This window comes from Lepisosteus oculatus, chromosome 7 (genome assembly GCF_040954835.1).
Source record: "Lepisosteus oculatus isolate fLepOcu1 chromosome 7, fLepOcu1.hap2, whole genome shotgun sequence".
In the NCBI taxonomy this organism is placed as follows: domain Eukaryota; kingdom Metazoa; phylum Chordata; class Actinopteri; order Semionotiformes; family Lepisosteidae; genus Lepisosteus; species Lepisosteus oculatus.
In genome coordinates, this window is record NC_090702.1 from 54,461,314 (window position 1) to 54,486,312 (window position 24,999).

The 24,999-nt window shown below is 39.4% G+C and overlaps 1 protein-coding gene and 1 long non-coding RNA gene across 4 annotated transcripts in view; one reads left to right on the top strand and one right to left on the bottom strand.

Moving 5' to 3' along the window:
* LOC102692141 (anoctamin-4) overlaps positions 1-24,999 on the top strand; it is a 123,363-nt gene that overhangs the window by 83,404 nt on the left and 14,960 nt on the right. For all 3 annotated transcript variants that reach the window (XM_069192788.1, XM_069192786.1, XM_069192787.1), the window contains 11 exons: positions 966-1,072; positions 2,933-2,988; positions 3,405-3,526; positions 4,213-4,347; positions 5,799-5,895; positions 8,636-8,696; positions 20,488-20,570; positions 20,999-21,139; positions 23,484-23,648; positions 23,940-23,976; positions 24,583-24,694. In XM_069192788.1, the coding sequence (XP_069048889.1) occupies positions 966-1,072; positions 2,933-2,988; positions 3,405-3,526; positions 4,213-4,347; positions 5,799-5,895; positions 8,636-8,696; positions 20,488-20,570; positions 20,999-21,139; positions 23,484-23,648; positions 23,940-23,976; positions 24,583-24,694 (1,116 nt within the window). The remainder of the gene's footprint in view (positions 1-965; positions 1,073-2,932; positions 2,989-3,404; positions 3,527-4,212; positions 4,348-5,798; positions 5,896-8,635; positions 8,697-20,487; positions 20,571-20,998; positions 21,140-23,483; positions 23,649-23,939; positions 23,977-24,582; positions 24,695-24,999) is intronic.
* Positions 9,811-17,607, bottom strand: LOC107077955 (uncharacterized). Its single transcript, XR_001478929.2, has 4 exons — positions 17,374-17,607; positions 14,053-14,156; positions 12,677-12,826; positions 9,811-10,305 (listed from the first exon to the last, which is right to left on the bottom strand). It is a non-coding gene; the product is annotated as an uncharacterized lncRNA (long non-coding RNA).

The following is a 24,999-nucleotide window of genomic DNA, read 5'->3' on the forward strand; positions in this document are numbered from 1 at the left end:
CTTCAATGTCTTTTTGAGACTGTTGTTGAAAGATATAGGCATTTTACACGATTTGTAAGTATTATTATTTACATTATATATTTACAGTATATTAACAGTATATATTTACAGTATATTAACATTATTATAAGTACAGTACCTCAGCTGATTCTCCCTTCAAAGAAAAGCCCGTTATGACATCGTGTTCAATGCTCCCTGAAAAATGGGTGCTACTTAGGTAGCTGAGTGAATATTCAACTGAGCTCATCATGGCTGAAATAGAGACTTTTCTTGTTTTGTATTACTGTACAGTATGAGCTCTGTAGCTGGCCCTTTAAACTCAATTAAATATCGTAATATTTCTATTTGCTTTAGTTCCCTGTCCCTCATTAGCTATGTACTATGAAACTCTCTGAATCGGAGTCTTAGAGTCATTTTCTCTATTGTGGATAATAAAAATATTCAAGCACAGAACTGCTCCCATCAAACTTAAGAATGGTCCTCTTCCTTCCTGAAGAATCAGCGTTTTTGCCTTTTTTTCTGCTTGACGGTTTCACAGAATTTCTGATTACTATTTTAATGTAGTAATGTACAACGTATCATTTTAATGATACATTTGGCAAAAATTCAATAGTTACATATATACAGTATATATAAATTTGGCTAAAATTGTTTAATGTTTACCACTAATATAAGTATAATTCAAATTGATTGAATGTTTGTAACATTAAACAAGTGAAGGTTGCATGCATTTTAATTCTGTATATATTAAATATAATGGATGCAAAATATAATTATCCTTTCGAGAAGTCCTCAAGGAAAACACCAGTGAAACTGAGGACCTTTCTGTTTACATCAAACACACAGATGGTACCAGAATGTTGGTGGGAAAAATATATATTTATTTCTTGTTATGGTGTGGATGGTTGTTTTAGAAACCCAATTTCTAATGATGCTGGGGACGTAAAAGATTTCTTTTTTTGCAGCTTTATTATCAACAATAAAGACACATTCTTCAACAATGCCACAAGAAGCCGAATAGTTCATCACATTCTCCAAAGGATAAAATATGAAGAAGGGAAGAATAAGATTGGTGAGTAATTGTAACCATTATTATGCTGATGTGGGCTATAAGCTTTCCCCTTTATTCTTTTTCTATGTTGACCACAGACCTTTTATGACAATTAAAAAGGAATAATGCCTTTAAGCAGGAGCAACTTCTTTACACAAAGGGTTGTGGGAGTATGGAACATGCTACCAGCCACCTCATTAAAGCCAATTCCCTGGCTTCTCCTCAGGAGGCGATGGAGGAGATCCTCAGATCAATCCGTTACTAAAAACCAAACACAGTAGACTGGCCAAATTGTCTCCTGTTGTTTGCAGCCTTTCTTACGTTGTTCTGAACTTCTTAATCAGACACCAACAATCGATTAAAACGGGAATTCACGATGGAATGTCACTTTAATATTCCACTATAAGTATTAGTGCAGTCCACAAAATAAAATATACATCGAGTGACTAACATTTATTTTACAGGACTGCTCTAATATTCATTGACTAACAAACATGTGCTTTTTCATCTGATGCTTGTTCATTCATCGTCCATTCCTTTGTGCAGTTAGTTAGTAAGTGAGGTAGGAAACTAGGACAACTACAGTGCCGTGGGTAGAGAGCAGGCCTGGGTGACACCGGCTCGTCTTCCCGAATCTCAGCCCCGGCCCAGGAGACTTGTTAGTGACCCAGCCGTTCAGCCAGTCTTCTGTTGAAAGAACAAAATACGGCATCAAGTAAGGCGCTACAGTATGTCAGTGCGTGCTGGCTGGGTCGCAGTGACCAAAACATGACTTTTCACTGCTACAAGATTCACTTTTTGACTTATTGCACTGATGAACTACAGAGCCAGAAAATGGTGTTATCACGGAAAGTTTGGGAGGAAGACAACCATTTTAATACGAGATATAATAGGAGGTTTCAAAAACATGGCAAAGTAGCTTGAACCAGATTCCCACAACCCTTAGTGTAAAGACGCGCTTCTTGTTCAGAGTTTTAAATGCGTACACACCCAGTGTCCAGCTGTTCCATGGCTCATGTTTCATTCTGAAGGTCTTCCTCCCCCAGGCTACCAGTAAAGGAGGATCAGAAACATGAAGGGACTACATATAATTTTGGAAGGGAATTCTAGCTGTACCTGTAAGATCAGATCACTTTATTGGCCATATACAATTTCTTGCATGAGGAATTCGTCTTTCCACATACCCAAGCTTGCTCTCCATGAGACACACAGACAGGGAGAGAAGCTTGGGGTCAGAGCGCAGGGTCAGCCATTGTACAGCGCCCCTGGAGCAGTTGGGGTGAAGGGCCTTGCTCAGGGGCCCAGTGGAGTAGGATTCCTCTGCCGGCTGTGGGATTTGAACTGGCAACCTTCCAACCACAGGCACAGATCCTTAGCCACAGAGCCACCTCTCCGCCCGTATTAGCTAACTTAGTATTAGCTTACTGCCAGCTACATGCAAAATTGTCACAAAGTAAATGCGAACCGACTACAGGAGACGTGGGGACAGGAATACGTGGGATTCAGCAGTGGCCCGTCTAGGGGTAATTCGGTTGTAAAGGCGCAGGTGTAAGAAGGAAGGCATCCGGCCCTGTGCTACACCTGTTCATAACTCTTAAGGCGGTACGGCAGTTAGTACTTCTGCCTCCTTTCTCTTGTGCCTCGGCTCTGATTCTGACATGAGGCACCTTCTGTGTGGCGTCTGCGTGTTTCTACCTTTATTCTTACCTTGCAAAGACATGCTGGATTGTCCCTGTGTGTGTGACCTTTCGTGGGCAGCCCACCTGTGATGTGGTGCCCTGTGCTCCTGGGATAGGCTATGGGTGACAGTGGTCATTACCCAGAATGCTTTCTGACAATGAGGGGTCAGAAGGGTTTCAACACATTCTGTTTTGTCTATAGGCCTGAATCGACTTCTGACCAATAGTTCCTACGAAGCAGCATTCCCCCTTCATGAGGTATTCTGTCTGAATCACTTTCTCTATAGCTATTGTACATTTCGGTCTTACGATGTTTTGTTCTGAATAGATTAAGTCTGTCATTGCTTTAATCATGACATTTTCTTTATATTTTGTATGTAACTCAGTGAGAATGTAGTTATTACTTTAAAAGATTTTCTCTGCATGTCACGCCAACGGGCCTTGATTCTGGCCTTTGCTTCTTGTCTCTTGCAACGCTGGCTGATAACATTTCAACGGAAGAGAGGTGTAGCCACTACATGCTGGCTAACATATTGTTTTTGGCAAGCCGTGAAATGGGTTTGTGGGTCTCTGAGAGATGGGTGTTCCTGTTCAAAATTAAAGCAGTTTCTGTCCTGGAGTTATCATGTTATCTCTTCGGACAAATCCAAGACAATTCCTCTCTGTCCCCACAGGGGAGCTACAGGAGTAAGAATTCAATAAGGACCCATGGAGCAGAGAACCACAGGCACCTCCTGTATGAGTGCTGGGCCTGGTGGGGAGTATGGTATAAATATCAGCCTTTGGATCTCATACGGTAATTACCTTGTGTATTTGGGCCGCGGCTCTTTCATTACTGATAGCAGTAGTACTGAAACAAAACACGATTACTGCATTCAGTTTTTCCATGCTTCCTTGTACAACTGATAATGACTTATCTGCTCATTTTCCTACAAACATTACACAACACTGATGAGTCAAATGAAATCTCTGCGCTGGGATTTCTGGTATCACCGTCTTATTAAACATAATTAGCATTTATTCCCCATGACACCTGGAAAGCCTTGCACAGCTTCACAGTTAACAATGTGTTGAGCCAGGTCACACATTAACACATTAATTGTGGTGTATTTGGTAATTCTTGTTACCTATTGCATTGGAATTCATGCTCTGTGCCTCCATGTCAAACCATATTCCTAAACAACAGCTATTAGACAATATTTGCCCTGCATGGTGTATTCTGATGCCTTTTAAGCTCCCCTTGCCCCTCCAAATAAATAAACCTACAGTCTTTACTCTCAATCACAACAGAAGCAGAAAGCCTGTCCTCACATTTCCATGCAGCTGGTATGGTTCTGAATCGATGTGTCGAAGGAAAACTCGCTTTGAAGGACAAAATACAATAGAATGAAAAGCTGAATTATTGCACAGATCATGTGGGGGAAAGGCCGCAATGAGGAAGCACTTCGACTTGCACAGTGAAAGGTTGTCATTTTTCCACAGCCGGTATTTTGGTGAGAAGATTGGGCTGTACTTTGCCTGGCTGGGCTGGTACACTGGGATGCTCTTCCCTACTGCAGTGGTTGGACTCCTGGTCTTTCTGTATGGCGTTTTCACCCTGGACAGCTGCCAAGTCAGGTATCATCACAGCGAGAAACTGAATACTGATCGAGACTCATGAGCTTACCATGTGTCTTGATCACCACAGAGCAACAGAGAGATTCCTTGAGTGAAGTGAATTCATGGAGTACGTAACTAATTGAGTAAGCCCTTGTTTTCTTACAGTAACAGCTTACAGTTTCTTACAGCACAGATATGGCTGGGTAAGGCACATACTGTTGGTTTTGGTGAATTCAAAACTCATACTGACATTAAAAGGCTTGTAATTAAAGTGAGTTAAATAAAATTTAGGCACTGACAAAGAAAATTGTCTATAAGCACTAGTAATCTTTGCAAACGTATACTAATATTATGAATATTAGTATATATTATACTAATGCTTTTGAATCAACCTGGATTTTTTCTTTTTTTTTTAAATATATGAATGGTATTATCAGAATTAAAGTAAAGCTTCCGAACAGTCAATTTCACTTAATAGTAGCATCTTTAGTAGAAGTTGTTTAATGTAAACTGTCTGAATACATATTTCTGAATTTTGAATATTTCACAAAGTTTTGAAAAGGCTAAGGTAAAACATATTTTTAAAAAGAACTGGTGCTGGTCTGATGAAAGATGCCAATGTTAGTATTTCTCTGTGTTTCTTTTAATTTCCTTTTCGGTTTTGGTCTGATTGGATCAAGAGCTGTTATTTACAATTGATCATCTTTGATCAGAGCTCAGGCAGTTTCTCGGACTAATCTCTGCATTTTCTATCTATCCATTTGGAGGCCACTGTATATTTCCTGCTTACTGTCTAAAGAAATGTGATACAGATGAAAAGTATCATATAATCATATAACTCATATAATCATTTACTACTGCGGTGGGAACAAAGAACTATCTTGTAACACTAATAAAGTTATATGAAGTTTTAGAAAACACCTCATTTGATAAGTGTTTAGAATATACAGTATCAGTGTTTTACACTTTCAAGCAATATTCAATTATTTACAGTTTCACAAATGTATTGACACAGATCTGCCTTTTTTTAGCTGGACAAATTGTGGTTGGCAATTGGCTTTAAATATCTACTTCTGTTGTGCTCCAGCTCATATCTCCATAGCGTTACATGTTGCATTAACAAGGATTTAAACACAACACACAATGGTTGCAACCACAATCCAAAATACAATGTTTAATCTTTTTATCCTGATGCTTTTTATCAGTTAATAGTGTCCAATATGTCTCCTACTCACCCTTTGCAAAAGCTTTTTCCTAGGAACTATTGAATTGGATGGAAAAAGAAACTAAAAACATTGTGCACAGTATATTCAGTATATACTGTATATATCAGTATGATTTGCTGTGTACTGCATACATACTGAGTATCTATTTATCTAATGGTTTTTAATATTGCCATTTATTAAGGCAATGGTGTTGTATTTTAAGTCATCATTTGTGGTGTATAATTAATGTTTTTGCTCTTTCAGTAAAGAAGTCTGCCAAGCAACAGACATCATCATGTGTCCTCTGTGTGACAAGTACTGCCCTTACATGAGACTGTCGGACAGCTGTGTCTACGCCAAGGTACTGTGATATTTTCAGCGTACAACTGCACCTTCGACCATGCAGGAGTATGATCATTTATATTTGTGTGCTGACACGTATGATACAGTGATATCTGCAAAGTTGGAATCTCGCAAGCTGTTGAGCTGCAGAAAAACAATGCAATAAGATCATTGGTCAGGCAGGTTGTTTTGCTCTTCTGTTGTGAAAGCTACAGGAATGGAGAACATGTGCCTAAAACTTTCAGATTAATCCAAACAGCCTTAGGGGCTACTGTCTGTCTAGGAGTGTGCAATACTCTCCTAAATTCTCCTAGGTCTCTTGGTAATAATGTACCAGGGCCTGACTGGATATACTGTTACCATTCTGAGCTCTGCCCCACCTTCAGAGAGCATCAGAGCAGCACGCTCTGGAATCACAGATTGAAAAGAAGCTACCAGCTTTCCTGTGGGTATCACATTTCTGAAACGTTGGCTGTCTGCGATAGAGATTTGTCATTCCCAGACTGGTTACTTGTCAAGTCTACCCAGATAGCAATAGAAGCTCTTGGATTCCTGGATTGTGGTATCTGAACAAAAACACAATAGGAAATATGAATAAGTGAGAAAATCTTCTATTTGCTTTTGTGTCACAAAAATAAATTAAGGCAAATTAAGTGATCAAGAATCTTATTTGCAGAAGCTTTTCTCTTCATGAGATTGTATTTTGATTTTGAAAATAGTACAGTAGGGGGAAACCTGCAATGTGATTTAGTCAGACACAGCCAATCATCAACATGCTAACAAAAAATAAAGCAAAAATTAAGAGTTTTCAGCATCATGGTAACTGTATATGTTATGTTATTATGAATATTAGTATATATTATATACTAATGCTTTTGAATTAACCTGGAATCTTTCATTTGTTTTTAAATATATGAATGGTATTATCGGAATTAAAGTAAAGCTTCCAAACAGTCAATTTCACTTAATAGTAGCATCTTTAGTATAAATTTAATGTAAACTGTCTGAATACATATTTCTGAATTTTGAATATTTCACAAAGTTTTGAAAAGGCTAAGGTAAAACATATTTTTAAAAAGAACTGGTACTGGTCTGATGTAAGATGCCAATGTTAGTACAGTATTTCTCTGTGTTTCTTTTAATTTCCTTTTCTGTTTTGGTCTGATTGGATCAAGAGCTGTTATTTATAATCGATCATCTTTGATCAGTGCACAGGCAGTTTCTCGGACTAATCTCTGCATTTTCTATCTATCCATTTGGAGGCCACTGTATATTTCCTGCTTACTGTCTAAAAGAAATGTGATACAGATGAAAAGTATCATATAATCATATAACTCATTAATCATTTACTACTGTGGTGGGAGCAAAGAACTATCTTGTAACACTAATAAAGTTATATGAAGTTTTAGAAAACACCTCATCTGATAAGTGTTTAGAATATACAGTATCAGTTATTTACAGTATGTTACAATATTCAGTTATTTACAGTTTCAAGTTCAAGTTTATTAGTCAATCCAGTCATATACAGGTATACAGAGGAGTGAGATATCGTTCTCCAGGTCTACGGTGCGAATATAGGCAAGACACTGACAAGACAATGTAGACATAGACATTTCTGACAGGGTACAGGGGACAGAAAGTGCAATGTGCCGAGTGCAATTTACTTTACAGCATTGTGCAAAGAATACAGCGAATACAATGTTTCCAGATTTGGTAGTAGGTGCAGTAGGTACCAGGGTGTTGAGGAGCCTGACAGCCTGTGGAAAAAAGCTGTTATGGAGTCTGGTGGAGCTGGCCCCTATACTGCGAAACCTTTTACCAGATGGTAGGAGGGCAAAGAGGTTGCAGGAGGGGTGGGAGGGATCGTCTACAATACTAGAAGCTCTGTGTGTGCAGCGTTTGTGGTAGATGTCCTGAATGGACCGAAGGGAGGCTCCAATGATGTTTCCTGCTTTCTTAATGTAAGCAAGTAATATAAACAATTTTTCAACAATCTCCAGTTTTTAGGCTAGACCTGTTCTGGACACAAACTAAAACAAACTAGTCCATTATATGTTAAACATGCCTTACCAATAGTCTTCACAATCTCAAGCTGCCAAACTAACATTGCTTAACAGTTTTGTCATAAAACTAGGACACAAGTGAAAACTACTGTATGTGGAAGTGCATTTAAAACTGAAAACAGGAGGCACTTCTTTACACAAAGGGTTGTGGGAGAATGGAACAAGCTACACAGCTATGTTGTTGAAGCTGGACCCTGGTTTGAACAATATTAATATTAAACTAAAATTAACATTGAATCATAGACTGTTTAATGTTAATCTAAGTGAGTTCATGAGTGGTTTTGATCAGTCTCTTAAGAGGGACAATAACTCTCTAGTCTTCTTATAATTCTGTACCCACTCAACCTTTATATGTGAACTTCCTTATTTCCTAATAGTATTTTCAGGTTTGAGGTGACTAATTCATCAGTTTAGAATTCAGATTCAGTTAATAGAAAGTTTACAAATGAAAGATTATCATGCAAAGTTAAATTCGTTTGTGAAAACTTTGTATTTGTCATATACTGTAGAGCATTATGATTACACTCATTTTGTGCTCAAATTGAGATGTGTTTTTGAACTGTGGAAATTTGAGTTTATGCACACATTTTCCATGAGGGAGATGATAGAATATTATATACTGTAGGTATTTGAATGTGCAGAATTATGGTTCGCAAAGTGCTCGATGTTTATGATTTGTTTCTTCTATAACTGTAGGTCACACATCTCTTTGACAATGGAGCCACTGTGTTCTTCGCTGTTTTCATGGCAGTATGGGGTGAGTTCATGTCATTTTTCAGCATAATGTCCCTCTGTGGACTGTACTGACTTTAGTATTCATCTGTACGGTATGGAGTGCTGTATAATTGTTGTAACATTAATTATTTAATCACAAACTATGACAGTTAAACACTTTGATTTCACCTTCCTGGTTACCTCTCTAAGGTGTAGGGTTGATTTACAGTAGGCCATGATTACAGAGGGTTTTGGTTAGGAATTGGGCAACGATTGTTTAGAGCTAAGGGAAGCATTAGGTTGTAGAGCCCAAGTTAGGGCCCAGTTCAGGGTGTGTTGCAACCTAGAGCTTAGAGTTAGGCTTCAGATTTTTTTATTATAGAATTCATGTGTCTTTTAAGTGCTCCTTTAGTGTCATTTTAGCAACATAGAACAAAATACTACCATGATTCCTCAAATTACCAACCAGCACGGTAGCAGTCTCATTGCCCTGCGAATGAGGTGCATAAGAAGAGTCATGAGCGCTGAGTAAGTTCAGGTACCTGTCCACAGGGAGCTTTGCTGAACTGTACCAAGTTGTGTTCATTCAGGGTTTTGTTAGAAAGCACTGAAGGAAGTGAATGGTGATGTGGAATAGTTTGTGATCATGTTTAGATTTCTGACATACAGTATCATGGTCATGGACTGAAGACTTTTTTTCTTTTCATAATTGGAAATAAGTGGAGATACAGTATACACTACCTTTCTGACCTGGGACTGAGATCTTTTGAGCTACACTCTCTGTATGAGAACACGTGTACATGCCTCACTGAGACACAAAATTTGTTCCAGATAACCCTGATTCTGCTCATTGTTAAATGATGCAAACTAAAAAGGCAAACAGCTAATCCCCCAGAAGACAGATTGGGCATCAGCACAGATCAAGGTTTTGACACAGATTGAAGCATGTCAAAGCATCTCTGAGTGAGATTCAAGGTAGTCTGACTGAAAAAGAATACATTATTTGCCCTAAATTCTCTTTTCAGAGCTGTTCAGCATGTTTGGAAAGAAGTACAGTTGTGGTTTTGTTTATTAATGTATTTCAAAACCTACAACCTACAAAAAAACACTGATGTTTTATGAATAAAAATGTGTTAAAAACAAGACTACGAAGGAACTATTATAAACATATTTTATGGCGAACATGGTAAACAACTTTAAATGACAAAACAGAGGATTCAGATCACATTCTCTGTCTTTGTTAGATGTTAAATGATCCAAGGACCGCATTCAGCATCTGATCCTGGATCAGACTGAATACCCTCATTGACTCAGCATTCATGAGATTACTCAGAAGTTTGTGTGTTCTGTGCAGAATCCTTTCACACCGTTTCACATTGTCGCAGGCAGTTAGAAACCCTCTGTTGTACTTTCAACTGGAATGCATGTGGGCACCCTTCTGTTCCTTCTGGTGCTGCCGAGTTTGAGATCACAGGAGGACTGGATGGCTCAGCGAAACGTCTCTGAGTAATAAACGTCACAGTGATACTGCAGCACATTCCAGTAATGAGACAGAGGACTGGAACGGGCAGAAAATATTTCAGCCTCTTCATCTGCACTGTGGGACTGGGAGAGTTTTCCATTTAAAGCCTGGCTCTTACTTTCAGCAGGAACTGCAACAGAAAAACAATTATGTTGAGATGCAATCTACTGAAGCTTACTGTAGTAGAGAAAAAAAAGATCGTATATATGACATAGTATTGCGTATATGGGAGGAAGGTATGTCGTTTATATGACAAGATTGTTCCATTTAAACTTGAAACTTATTGCAGTTTTACAAGAAAATTATTGCGTTTAAATGCTATAGTTAATTTGTGAACAATGTGGCCTACGATATTAATACTGTATATTGCATTGTAATACAGGCAATAATATTATCCTGTGCAAAGTAGCATCGACTTTAACAACAGTAGAATATCATCACACTCCTCGTTTTGGGGAAAAAAGTCTAAAGGAACGTGTGTTCTGTCTTGTGTACACATGAAGTACAACACGGTGTCAGTCAGCATTCCCAGGTTAAACGCGTGTGTCTGTCACAAGTGGAAATGACACGACTTTCCAAACGTATGTTATTCTTGATGTGAAGCTGACTGTCAAGTCATCGTAAAGGTATTCCGTTCAATGTTCAAAGAGCCGGCAAAAACCCATGTACAGTTCACGTTTCTGCAGTTTCACGTGAACTGGCTTTTGTATACTGCACATGAAAGTGGATCACTGTCAGTGAGCATTACTGGGTTAAACGTGTGTTTGTCGCCGTTTCTCTGACAAGTAGAAATGACACAGCTTTCCAAACGTACAGTATGTTATTGTTATATGTAATGTGTTCTTGTATGTAATAATGTATTGTGAAATGTCATTAGCTTTTTGATCTGGTCTCCTGTCCCAAGTTCTTACTGTGCTATTAAAATATGTTCATCTGTAGAAACACCTTTTTCAAACTACACGGAATTAGAGACACTAGTCTTCAAACTGGACTGCTGGACTGTAGTTTTCTGGGGAAAAAAATGCAAATCTGGAGCAGGAGACCAGAAGACATTTGTACACATACTGTAGTGCCATGAGGAACACATTTCTATGTTCATGTCCAGAATCCTTTGTAATTTCCTTGACACTTTAATGAAAAGTTTAGCTGATTGTTGATTAGATTGGTGGAACCTGAGTGTTTATACCGACCTCTGGAGGTTTAGCTTTGTATTGCAATGCTAGCAGAGCAAGCCATGAAAAACCCTCAGTCCTACAGATGCTGTGTGGCAGCTAAGGTTTACAGCAGTGTTACATGAACATGCGGTTTATGATATTTACACATTCCTACAAAGAATTCAATACTAGGGCCCAGAACACTGAATACAAATACAATTAAAAACAAAGACTACAAATGAATATTATTTAGCTGAAGTAAGGCAAGTGTGGTTCATATTGTTACAGCTCTAGTCTGGGTTTTATTTTTTTATTTTGATGGGAATGGTGCTGTGGGTATAGAATTCACAAAGGGCTTCATTAAGTCAGAGCCCTGCCCGGACTTCTGTCCGTCATGTAAAGTGTATATTCCTGCGGGCCTTAAAAAATCTTTTTATCTGCTTAAACTGCTTGGTCAGCACAGTTTCCTTAGCCTTCAAAGTATCACTATTTTGTGTCATCCATGCACTGTAGCATACAGTAGGTACTTTATTCAACAGGGTAACATATGTAAAATCTGGTGGATACATTCCTGAACACAAATATGTCTCTCCTGGATGTTTAAAGGAGTATTTAAACAGGGTGGAGAATGATAGTTTCAGGAAATACAGCTAACAAATCCTTCTGTATTCAGAAAAAAGCACTGAGGGAGCAGTGTTTGCTGCCTCTGGTGATGACCTTTTTCACCTGCATCAAACAGTCACAGTCTCACACAGTCTAACTGCGTGCAGGCGGTGCAGTGGCTCTGTGGCTCAGGATCTGTGCCTGTGGCTGGAAGGTTGCCGGTTTGTATCTCTCAGCCGGCAGAGGAATCCTACTCTGCTGGGCCCCTGAGCAAGGCCCTTAACCCCAGCTGCTCCAGGGGCACCGTATAAATGGCTGACCCTGCGCTCTGACCCCAGGCTTCTCTCCCTGTCTGTGTGTCTCATGGAGAGCAAGCTGGGGTATGCGAAAAGACAAATTCCTAATGCAAGAAATTGTATATGGCCAATAAAGTGATCTCTCATCTCTAATGGATTTTCCGGGAACTCTGTATATTTGCATTTTCTTTAATTAATACATTGGCACTGGAGAAGGCCAATACGCTCAAGTACAGTTTGAGAGATGTTACTGGTCAATTTCCAAACTTCTAAACATTAAGAACAATCGGAGTGAAAGGCCTCCCATTACAGCATTCCTGCTCTCCTCATCAGTTTTCACATTTTAGAACGATAATACCACACACGGTTGAAAGCGTATTCTTTAAGCTTCAGACAAACATAAAGAGATGTAAGAAACTGTCAGAGAAGTAATTGTGTGTTAGCTTACTGCTGTGGGGGCATTTTCCGTCTGAATGTCTGCTGTGAGGAATCGATTCCATTTTCCTCTTGTCAGCTCTCCAGGCTTTGTACAGGAAGAAGGTAATGACGGACAGCTGCAGCAGGAAGGTCATGACACCCAGCACAACTACGGTGGTGTCTTCACAAAGCACACAGACACAAGGACATGGAATAAACACGCAACAGCATGTGATGCATTCATGTGTGAGGCACAGAAAGGGCCAACAGTCTTTGGAACGCCTGCGTATGACTGTTTTCTAGTTTATTTTCCAATTTACCTGTTGAACAGGCGTGTTGAATCAGGTGTGAGTGCAAACAGCAGCATTGTGAGGAGGATTTCTGTAATAAGATTTGTTTGGTGCAAAATAGGTTGGAGGACTGAATCCTTTCCTCCTTCTTCCCTCACTGATTTAATCCTACTGCGGCCAAGCGAATCTCAGCCCCCAGGCTCGATTTTGAATGATGGAACCTTCTATGTGGAGTCTGCCTGTTCTCCCCTGTTTTTTTCTGGGAGCACACATTACTTTCCACCTCCTAAAGAGTGAGAGGTGGCTTGGTGAACTGGTGTCTTGGGTGAAATGTGGAAATGCTGTATCAGAATATTCAGCATCAAATACTGAAAAGGTCTTTGTGTCAGAGTATTTAGAAAACAATACTATAAAAGGCCTTTTAATGTGTGCATGTGTTCTGCTCTTCTTTGTGCATATGAGTTTCACATGCATAAGGAGAACTGTTTCTCTGGAAAAACCATTAGGTATGGAAAGTTTAGGTATAAAACATTTGTGAAATCAAGAGAAGTATAGAACAAGTGATGTGCAATTTAAGTGTGAAGGGTGATGTAATTAAGTGCTTAATGGGATTTGCAATTCATCAGCAGGAACAGGGCTGTGTAATGCTAAGAGTCTGTAGATGCTCACTGAGAGAAGAGCACATGATTTGTTCTGTCTCAGCTTTGTCTAGGTAAGGGTTTAACTCGAATATTCGGGCAATCGAGAAAAAGCTTGTATTGTCATTCACAGTCCATAATCGGCAGAACCACACAGTGCATGCTGTAGAACTGACCGTCAACAAATTAACCTGCATAAAAAATATAATTTCTATTCTTATGGGTGATAAATTTGTGAATTAAAATATTAGCCCTGTTTTTTTGCCATATTTGTTAGAATGTTATTACGACAAGAATTGAAACTGTCACAGCTGTAAATGCACAATATAAATAAAATGATCTACTGTATAAAAAGAATTTGACTACTGAACTACAATCAGATATTTTAAAGACACACTACTTTACTGTGTTTTATAATAACATTTCACAATGTGTGCCTTATTCAATCGGAATGTTGGATTCAACCTTGTTCCACTCACCAGCTGAATGTGGGATACTAGTGACAGAGACCCAGAGTGGTAACTGGCCCCTCGGAAGATGAGTTTGATTTCCTGGAGTGTCCATTGATGGCACAGCTGAGTACCTGTCCAGGGGTGGAAGTTAGAGAAGATAGGAAGACACAGATCATAGTGTATCAGTGCATCTGTCTCTCTGACATCAGTATGAAAGTAGTAAACCTCAGCTGAAAAAAGAAAAGTTTTGACTACCTTGTTTTAGTTTACTCCGCTGTTCTCAGTGATAACTTGCACTCATAAGCTAAGAAGTTCAAAAACACTGGCTGTGATACGTTCCTTGAGCAGTTTGTACAGTATAAAGCAATCCATTTTGTTTCTAGAATGCCTTTACCTGAAGGGTGCTACTGTAAGCAACAGAAAAGTAAAACGTTGGGCCCCATAGTGTTTGGAGATGGAACTGCAGCCTGGGTTTCTGCGGGCTTGAGCAGGGGCATGAAGAAGGACAAGCATGTGCTTTATTTGTGCTAAACCTGCCTAGAGACTCTGTAATTGACAGGTTTGGGGATGTTTCCACCACTGTGCCTTTTGGGTAGATGGTGGACTGAGTAAGAACCCGGAAGTATGTCTGAAAATTATTTTTTCTGGGTGCTAACTATCAATCGAGAGTGGTCACATCTGTATTTCTTAAAAACAAACTAAAACTAAACAGAAACGGGCAGAGCGGTGGCACTGTAGCTCTGTAGCGGCCAGCAGAGGAATCCTTCTCCGCTGGGCCCCTGAGGAAGGCCCTTAACACCAACTGCTCCAGGGGCGCTGTATAAATAGCTGACCCTGCGCTCTGACCCCCAGCTTCTCTCTCCCCCTCTTTGTGACTCATGGAGAGCAAGCTGGGGTGTGTGAAAAGACAAATTCCTAATGCAAGAAATTGTATGTGGCCAATAAAGTGATCTGATCTGATCTTATCTTATCTTAAACTTAAGTCTCCTCATCTTACTTTTTGAACAAAGTTCAAAGTTAAAAAAAAAGAACAAAGTTCAAAAAGTTGTAACAGTTTTAAGTGCATAGTGCACTCTTAGTAAAACCTTTACTAAGAAAGGTCATACAGATATATGACCTACAAAAGTCAATTTCCTAAAAAAACAATTGTCACATTTTTCACACTCTTGTGGTTACTATTTTGTAAGTCCTCCTCTGGCAAAACACCTCCTGTAGAGATCTGAGGGTTTTGCACTCCTGAAGCAGGTGTTAGATCATTACTAAAAGCAGAACTACTGCAGGTACTTTAGGCTCCTTAGTGTCCATGTGTGAGCTGCCTTCATGAGTCTGAACCTCAGATGGTGCGTGGGATCGAGCACTGGACACCGAGAATGCCTGTTGAGGACATTTAGTTTGTGGGTCGCTCACCACTTCATCGATTTAAATGAATGCTTAGGATCATTGTCATGCTGGAAATTTCCAGCTGAGGTTCAGCTTCTTGCTGTATGGTATTTGGCCTTAAAGTCCTGGTAGATGTTGGAGCCCATGATTTCCCCAGAGTTAACAAGGGTTCTACACACGTAAAAACATGAGAAAAGTTACAAATCCGAGAAGGCCATGTGACCCATCTACAGTACCATCTACCTCCTTTGGCAGTTGCTCATTGATCTGAAGCTCTCATCAAGCTCTTTCTTGGGGAAAAGAATGACTGGGTATCTTGTTCCATCGTCACACGACCCTTTATGTAAAGAAATGCTTCTTATTTAAATGCCCTTCCACATACTGTAACTTCCACATCTCCTCTAGTACTCTATGTGTTTCACTGGATCTCTTTGTCAATGCATGTGAGAATTTGAATCAGTTTCCATTGTAGTCTTCTCCGTCCAAGATGCAAAAGATTCTGGTCCCCCAGCCTGTTTGTGCAAGACATTCCTATAACCCCCATAACACGTGTGATTCGTAAATGTGATTTGTTTGCTGTTCTCTGCACTGATTCCAGATCAGATTTATATCTTTTTTTGCAAAGGGGTGGAAACAAATAAGCTCCTTGCCATATTTCACAGGACTTTCCCAACATGGGCTTTACATTTGTACACCTGTATGATCTAACTCTGATGAGCGTGTCCTGAAAGCTCATCTGACCATCAGACACAATTCCAGATGTCATTCAGGTGTAGTTGGCAAATTCAAATCACCTCCATTTGTGCTTCATCCTTATAATCCAGTCCTAAACACATAAATTCAACATCATGTGGGTGATATTGAAGGTTACCTGTCTACAATATATAATAAAGTTTCAACAACATCACTTTTGTACAATCAACACCATGTCCCAGGTGTGTGCCGAATCCTGAACTTGGTCCTCCTTTCTAGGAAAAGGACCACAGGTACTGTACCACAGGTAGCAGCGATGCTGAGCGCATGCTGAATCCAGACGAGAATGCAGTGCAAACTGAGTTTGTCATTTTTGAATAATAAGCACTTAACATAAAAAGGAGACCAATGATAAGTTAAATGATAAAAGGATGTTGAGCTTATGTCATTTGTAGAAACAGGTTCTGCCAGTTGAAACCTGTAGCCCATTCCGGTGCTCCAACAATTTAATTGTTTTCGGACCACTTGCGTGTGTTTAATGGGGAAAAAAAGTCTCATTGGTTGGCTTATATCCTGTTAGCTGCACTTGAAAAAACACAAGGACCTTAAACTTTTCAAACTTACATCGGTATTTCTGTAAAGCAGACTATGCCTATTTATCTGCTTATCTATCTTTACATGAGGCTACTGGTCTGTTTTAAATGGTATTTTATCAAAATAATGAAGCTACAAAATAACAGGAGATTATTCCTTCAGTTTCAGCATTTTCCATTTTTCAATTTATCTAATGAACAGGTGGCAGGGACAAAAGAACATGATATGAACAATTTTTTAGACAATTTATGAGCTTAGTCTGACATCCTGCCAGCTTTCAGCCAAGTTCTCAAAAGCTCAGATTTACAGCAGACTCTTAGGAAGCCTGTACTTTAATGAGACTTATAAAAAAAGTACAGAGCACTTCAAACTAAGCGCAGAACTCAGCATAAATCTACCCGCATTTAGCTGTCCAAACTACCATCCCACAGTCACAGAATTGCCATGAATGACACTTTGTCTATATATTATTTATATATTATAAAACACTATATCTGTACTATCCATAATATAGCTGTATTGTGAACTGACTATATACAAGTGAGGTTATTGTGTTCTATTGATTATCACCAACTATTTGGTCATAGAAATGTAATAATTGGCAAAGAGAAACACTTTGGAACTACTTTTTATTGACCAGATTCCAGTACACACAATGAGTAACATTTATTTGGTACCTACCTTGATGATAGTAGTGAAACGCAGGATCAAGCAGGATCTTTTGGAAAAAAGGCAGAATGAGTCTGGAATTTGGTGCAGCTTGTTATATCCTCAAAATGTTCTCCGCAGTGCTCGTTCCTGATCCAAACGTCCAGTTAAATCTTCTCATCAGTATTCCAGACTCATGCTAGATGTGGGCAAGCCTGTCCATTGTCTTTCAGCTAGTTCAAGTAATATGAACTGAATCCAAAGGCAGCTAATTGGTTACTAATCTCAGAGACTTATCTCTAAAAGATTACAAATAAATGTGAGGTAGTCATGTGACTTCTTTGTAAAAAAGGCTTAAAAAAGGACTTTGTCCATCAAACAACGAAATTTCCAAACATTCTTTTAATGTTCACACTGATTTTAGTACACCAAGCTACAGGTTATGACAAACAGTAATTATACTTTATTTCCCATCAGTTGTATTCCCATAATCTCATCCGGTTTTAGAATATACTGTCACTGAGCCAAATGCAGTTCCTAATGAAAGATTAAACTATTCATTCTGACAATGTGTGTGTATCCATTAGTGGCAACATTAATAATAATAATATAGCGGACTTTGTTATACACTGAGCAGCAGAAAACTATTATTAAATTATTTGGATTGAGTTTAGGAGACAAAATTATGGATTCTGGGTACTTTTCAAGTTTTTTCGATAATGCAATAAGGTTCATATCACTGTTCTAATTTAAAGAACACAGCCCTGGTTAGGACCAGCAAACCATTTCTGAAAACATGACTGCATGGCAAATTTCTTTCTTCTCTTTCCAAGGGCAAAAAAGGCACATTTACCCAAAGCAAATCAATAACACTGATCAGTTGTGCATTCAATCCCAATCTGAACAGCTGATCAGTGTTACTTTGTCTCGGCACACGATAATTCAGAAACAGTATATCACCGACCCAGCGTGAAATACTTTCATCCAGTGGGCAACTTTAAAATCATTTCCCTTTTCAAAATGCCCTTGGTGATTACAGCATCATTTACCAATACTAATCAATTTAACTAATTCTCTTTTGTTTGACTTTAATAATTCCTTTTATTTTGCTTGCAAGTAAGATATCAATTTTTGGACATAGAGGTAATGAATTTGTCATTTGGGCGGCAAAGGGTTGTTCTGGTTAGAACCGATGCTTCACAGCTCACGGGTCCTGAAATATTCCCTTTATTAGGTGTGGTTAATAACACTGAGCAATCAGTGGTCTGTGCCGATGATAAATTGCTGTGTCGCTGTGACCCTGTCATTCCATCAAGACATCTCATAAGAGTCCATTCAGCTTTTCCTTTGTTTTTCTTTTGAAAGCAGAATGTGATAAAATGAATGCAGTGTTTTGGTGTGTAAGCTTTTATTTGATCAATAAAGAATTGGTGGCGTTCTGCAGAAATTGCTGAGCGATGCTGAAGAAAATTAAATCTTGTAGGTCTTTAATGAAATGTCTTGACTGGTTTCTTGCATCAGTAAAAGTGCCATCTGTTGGGGTCTCCTTTAATATTTATATTGCTTCTTGTGTTCTAATACAAGGTTCCCAATTCTAGCCATGAAGAGGCACACCTGCTGGTTTTTATTACAGCTGAGTTTAATTACTTCATTGAAGCCTTAATTGAACTAACAAGGTCCTTAACTTGAAATATTTTCAAGATTTTACTCAATAGTTGTTAATAGTTCTTTACTCAATTTTACTCAAGATTTCTACTCAATAGTTCTTAGCTTTGTTACTTATTAAATAATAAGGAAAATATAATAAATAAGACTCCAACATTTCAGTTCAAGAGCTGAAAACGGTCACAGAGCTCCAGTGAATCTTGTAACTAAATGAGGTCTGTGTGGGTCCCCAGAACACATCGGAGATTACCTCATAACCATTGTATTTTGTATGTAAAATGAAATCCCAGACTGTTAGTTAAATTAAAGCTTCAATTATGTAATAACCTGTAGGTTCAACCGGTAATGACATCCAACAGGTCTCATTTCTCAAAAGCATTTCTGAAACAAAATTTACATTTACAATATAATAATAATAAACTTTATTTTACATAGCGCCTTTAAAGGTGGCTTCTCAAAGCGCTTTACAGAATGACGACAACAACAATAAAAAAATACACAAGATATGCACAATGAGAATACACAGTGAGAGGAGTCAGTAGATAGGGGTACTGAATACAGAAGGAGCAGAGGGGCAAAGAACAGAACCAGTTAAGTAAAGGCTCTTCTTAAGAAGAAGGTTTTGAGTCTGGTATGGGGGAGATTAGAGAAGGTGACTCTCTGATATCCTTGGGGATTGAGTTCCAGAGCTCTGGGGCATAACAGGAGAAGCCCTGTCACCCATAGTGAAGACAGGCTTCGGGGACAGTTAGGAGACCAGAAGAGTGAAGGTTGCGAGGTGGGGAGTAGGGCGATAATAGCTCATACAGGTACTGAGATGCCAAGCCATGCAGGGCCTTATAGGTGAGCAGGAGGATTTTGAAGTCGACACGAAACCTGACAGGAAGCCAGTGCAAGGACTCCAGGACAGGAGTAATGTGGTCACTTGCACTAGACCTGGTCAGGATTCTGGCTGCAGAATTTTGGAAATACTTTTGTATTTGTAATACTTTTGTGAGTTTGTTCAATGTGGATTTAGAAACTCCAGCAAGTAGAACATTACAGTAGTCAATTTGGGAAAACACAAATGTGTTGATCAGCTTTTCAGCCACAGTTAGCGATAACATAGGATGTACTCTACTGATATGTTTGAGGTGAAAGAAAGATGTTTTGACAATATGCTGCACATGTGGGTCAAATGTCAAGCCTGAATCAAATATCACCCCCAAGTTTTTCGATTTAGACTGAAGCTCAAGCACAGTACCATCCACAGACAGGGTTACAGCACTGGCTTTACAAAGTTGATGGGGTGCCAATAAGCATGACATTTAGTCCTCTTTCTTTCAAAGATGTTTCTTTCCTACTCAGGATATGGTCACCGATGGTGTCACCTATAATATGCTGATGCTTTCTTCAAATGCTGCACCTTGTCTTGGGATTCAGTCATTGTTGCCCCTGAGCCGCACACTGTTGTTAATGGACTGAAAACGCGGTGTGTTTCAGCAACAGTATTTCTGGAGTTCTGGAAGAGGAGGAGGGCAGTGCTCGCCTACGACTGGGACTTGATAGACTGGGCAGAGGAGGAGGTATGTTGCGCTGTAGGATAATCACTGGACAGGTCAGAGACGGATCTAATACAGTAGCTAATCAGTAGTGATAAACTTCATTCTAGTTTTATGTATGTTTTTGTTTACCTTTTATACACTAGAGATTATTTCTTGACCAACTGAGCCATAACATTTTCACTACAACAAACTGCTTGTTAAAAACGTTTCTAAAACTGATTTTTAGGGTTATTACTTAACACAAAAGTATTACCTCAGGATGATACATTATTCTGTGGTCTTCGAGGAAATAAATATCAAAGAGCAACCAACTAAGCCATTTTTCAGCTAATTATGCTAATTAAAATAAATGCTAGTTTTAGTGCAGCATTTACTTTGAAAGGGTTAAATTGTTGCAGGATAGTGTCTATGATCGAGCCAAAGGCTGTCTTTTTGTGTGTCGTTTTCAGGAAGAAATCCGCCCTCAGTTTGAAGCCAAATATTCAAAGAAGGAGAGAATGAATCCTATATCTGGGAAGCCAGAGCCTTATCAAGCTTTCACAGACAAGTGCAGCCGGCTGATCGTGTCGGCATCGGGGATATTCTTCATGGTTAGTCCCTGTAGCCCCAGCCAGCATGGAAGTGTGTGACGGGCTCTGTCCCACCGCCACTGCAGGGAGGGGCACTGCCAGAGCCTGGCTCAGCTCTGGAGCAGAGCCAAGGATACTCAAGAGCAGACAGGACTGTGAATGGCCAGCAGATTCACAATTGCTGTTTTCAAAAGCCAGAAGAGAGGAATGGTGCCAGACATTCCTGCAAGAAAACTGTCCCATGCTGGTTACCGGGTGTACCATACAGTGCTTTTGTTCATGGCTTTTTAGATCAGATCACTTTATTGGCCATATACAGTTTCTCGCATTAGGAATTCGTCTTTCCGCAGACCCCAGCTTGCTCTCCATGAGACACACAGACGGGGAGAGAAGCTTGGAGTCAGAGTGCAGGGTCAGCCATTGTACAGCACCCCTGGAGCAGTTGGTGTTAAGGGCCTTGCTCAGGGGCCCAATGGAGTAGGATTCCTCTGCTGGCCGCGGGATTTGAACCGGCAACCTTCCAGCCACAGGCGCTGATCCTGAGCCTCAGAGCCACCACTCTGCAGCAAAATTCTGATGTTTAGAATATCATATCCATCTGTTTTCCTTAACCGCTTAATCCTGAACGGACCGTGGTGATCCAGGGCCCAACATGATGGGCTCGGGGTCTCCTGTACCCTTTGGACTGGTGAAGGAAACCGGAGCACCCAGAGAAGTCCACACAGTCACTGTGTAAACATTTAAACTCCATACAGACGGCACCCAGGGGCAGAATTGAACCCCAAACCTAAGATTCGTCGAGCAAGAAAGCCGACTCCCATGGCACCATGCCATTTGAGAATATTCCTGTATATCTCCACAGTTTTGAAAACATCACCCCGAAACCTCCGTATTCATCTCTTTTTTCAATGATGAGCCCATATTGCAAATAAAATCAACCCTTTCCTTTACCCATTACCCAATTTATCATTTTCGCAGTTGTCAATTTCTGTACGGGCCACTGACTAATATTTCTGTGGCAATGGAAATCCTTTTGTAAGGGCTTGTTCTGTGACTTCTTATCAGACTCCCACCACAAGACTTCTAAAAAAGCTACCGTATGCCTGTGCCATTCCTTCTAAAACTAAGGAAGTGATTTGAACTATGATGCCAGCAAATTTAAAATGATTTGTTTTTTGTGTGTTTCTCTTTGAAAGATAAACTTTCATTCTAAAGGGCCAAAATCCATCCAGGACAGAACCCCCAGGCACTACCCACAGTCTGCTAATCCTGCGGTGTCACTGACAAAACTGCTTGTTTTTCCAAAGGATTTATTGTCTGAATTCCTGAGTACGAACTACTGCCCTGTACTTAGTCACTTAACATGAAAGAACAGTGAGTCCAGCAGCTATAGGGACCAGATGGCCAGCAGGTCACTGCTGCTCTCTGTCAATAAAGCCTGGGTCAGGGAGAGATTCTGGACTCCAGTAGGAACGGAAGGCCAGCATCTAATGAGATTTGCATTGCACTGGGGAAGAGCGATCGATGGGACTGGCTTTGTTTTTCATCATGTGCTCTCAGCACTTAAAACAGTCATCACGCTGTCTCATGTACCACCAATCAGAGAGTCTAGCCCTGTCTCGTGGGACATTAATCCAGAGGAGGAGTAAACTCAGCGAGACCGCAAAGTTTATTCAGCGTTTAAGTCCTAAACTCGGTAATAGATTCCCTCCTTTTCAATTAATCGGTGAATTCAAACTTCGAATATACAGAAAAGTAAAACTAAGAATTTTAATGTAATTCTAAAAAAGTCCCAAGCTTTAAATTCCTATTTGATCCTACAAGTACTCTTAAAATAACAGAAATTATATGAATTATCCAACTAAGTTGGAATGGCATATTATGCTGTACAGTACCTTGCAGAAGTATTCAAACCCTTACTCTTTTTGCACATTTTGTTGCTTTAAAGCTTAAAGTCATGACATGTTTAAAATGGCAATTAAACAAACCTACTCCACAAAAAAAATTAGTAAACAGATAATTAATATAACTAATATAGTTCGATTATTTAATGTAATTCATATCTAGGATTCTAGATACTCTCCTGGTTTGAAAGGATTTCAAAGCTATGAAATTAACACGGCCAAAACAATGGGGGAACCAGCAAAATTAGAAATTCATCAACAGGTTTGACAAGACCAGTTGAAATCATACAGGAAAAAAACAACTCTCAAAATGTCACCAGTCGGTTATTTTATCAGGTTCCGCTTTGCTAAGTAGGTACTGAGATCTGACCAGATTCAGGTTTGCTTCCAGCTACAAACTGAATGAATGCATAACGCCTGTCCTGAGTCTGATCTATGTTGTTAATCTTTCCACCTTGCAGATCCTAGTGGTGATTGCAGCCGTTTTTGGAATTGTCATTTACCGTGTGGTGACTGTGAGCACTTTTGCTGCCTTTGACTGGGCTTTAATCAGGAATAACTCTCAGGTTGCAACTACAGGGACTGCAGTGTGCATAAATTTCTGCATCATCATGCTGTTGAATGTGGTGAGTATGCAGTTAATGTGAGGCTTTCGCAATCATTCCCACTTACTCACCTGATGACCTTTATTTTTATTTAGTTCAGGTGGGCAGCTGCGTCAGCGTGCGTAGGCTGCAAAGGAACAAGTAATAGGTTTGACACCTGAAGAAGGCTCCACGGCCGAAACGTTGTGTTTTCTTTCTTCTCTTTTCAGCAGGGAATAAACCTACTACTTGTTCCTTTTTTTTAGATGAGCAATATGAATGACACATTTTGAAAGTATGCGTTATATGCCTATTCTTGTCTTCTTTTAACAGTTATATGAAAAAGTTGCCCTTCTGCTTACAAACTTAGGTAAGCATCTGGAAATACAAATTTTATATGTATGAGTTATCATTAGTTTTAGTGCTGTGATCAAATTGTACAGCTGTGAGAGCATCACATCTTCTTCCAGATTTTTGCCTGTTATAAAAGTTGAGCATGATAATGAAATACAGTACAATTCCTAACAGAAGAAACAACTTGATTCTGAAGGCCAGCATAAAAATAATGCTTTGATCAAGCTAAGTACCTAATTAACTTAAATTGCTTATTAACTATCATAAAATCAGAAAACATCTAATGACAAAAGTTAGATACTGCATCTGAATGTTTTTGAGAATGTTTTGAATGCCGTTGATTTCGCAGTATGCCAATCCATAGGGTTAGACGTAAAACTTTTGACAGTTATTGACACTGTTATTGTCCATTGAGTAAATTGTACAAGTCCACTGAACGCTAATCCAGCAGGTGGCTACAGTAAGGGTAACTCTCCCTGTCCTTCTCTTATAGGCTGTTGATTTCATATGAGGCCAATGCTGAATAATGCTGTATTGTCAGATCTTATGCCTGGTACAGTGTATTATATTCATATGTAATATTATATTACATTCCGAATGTCTGATGCTTTCCTCTTCACAGAACAGCCCCGAACAGAGTCTGAGTGGGAGAACAGCTTCACTTTGAAAATGTTTCTATTTCAGTTTGTCAACCTGAACAGCTCGACATTTTATATAGCCTTCTTCTTAGGGAGGTAAGTGCGCCACTCATCTCAGAGCTTGTGCAGTCACTCCTTCTCAGCAGCGCGGTTCACTCTGCAGCTTGCACCAGCGATAAGATTGAGTGAAAGGGTTACTTTAAAATTGTTTTATAAATTCCGTACCTGCATACAATAAATACTTGACTCGTTCCACCCTGTACATATTACCTTATTTCACGATTCTATATTGACAGTACAGCAGAAGCTTTGCCTTTAAAGCCTTTTTTAATAGGACGTACTTTCTCAGGATACCCTTTTCTGTTTTTTGAATAATTTTACCTGTTAGTTCTGAAGAAGCA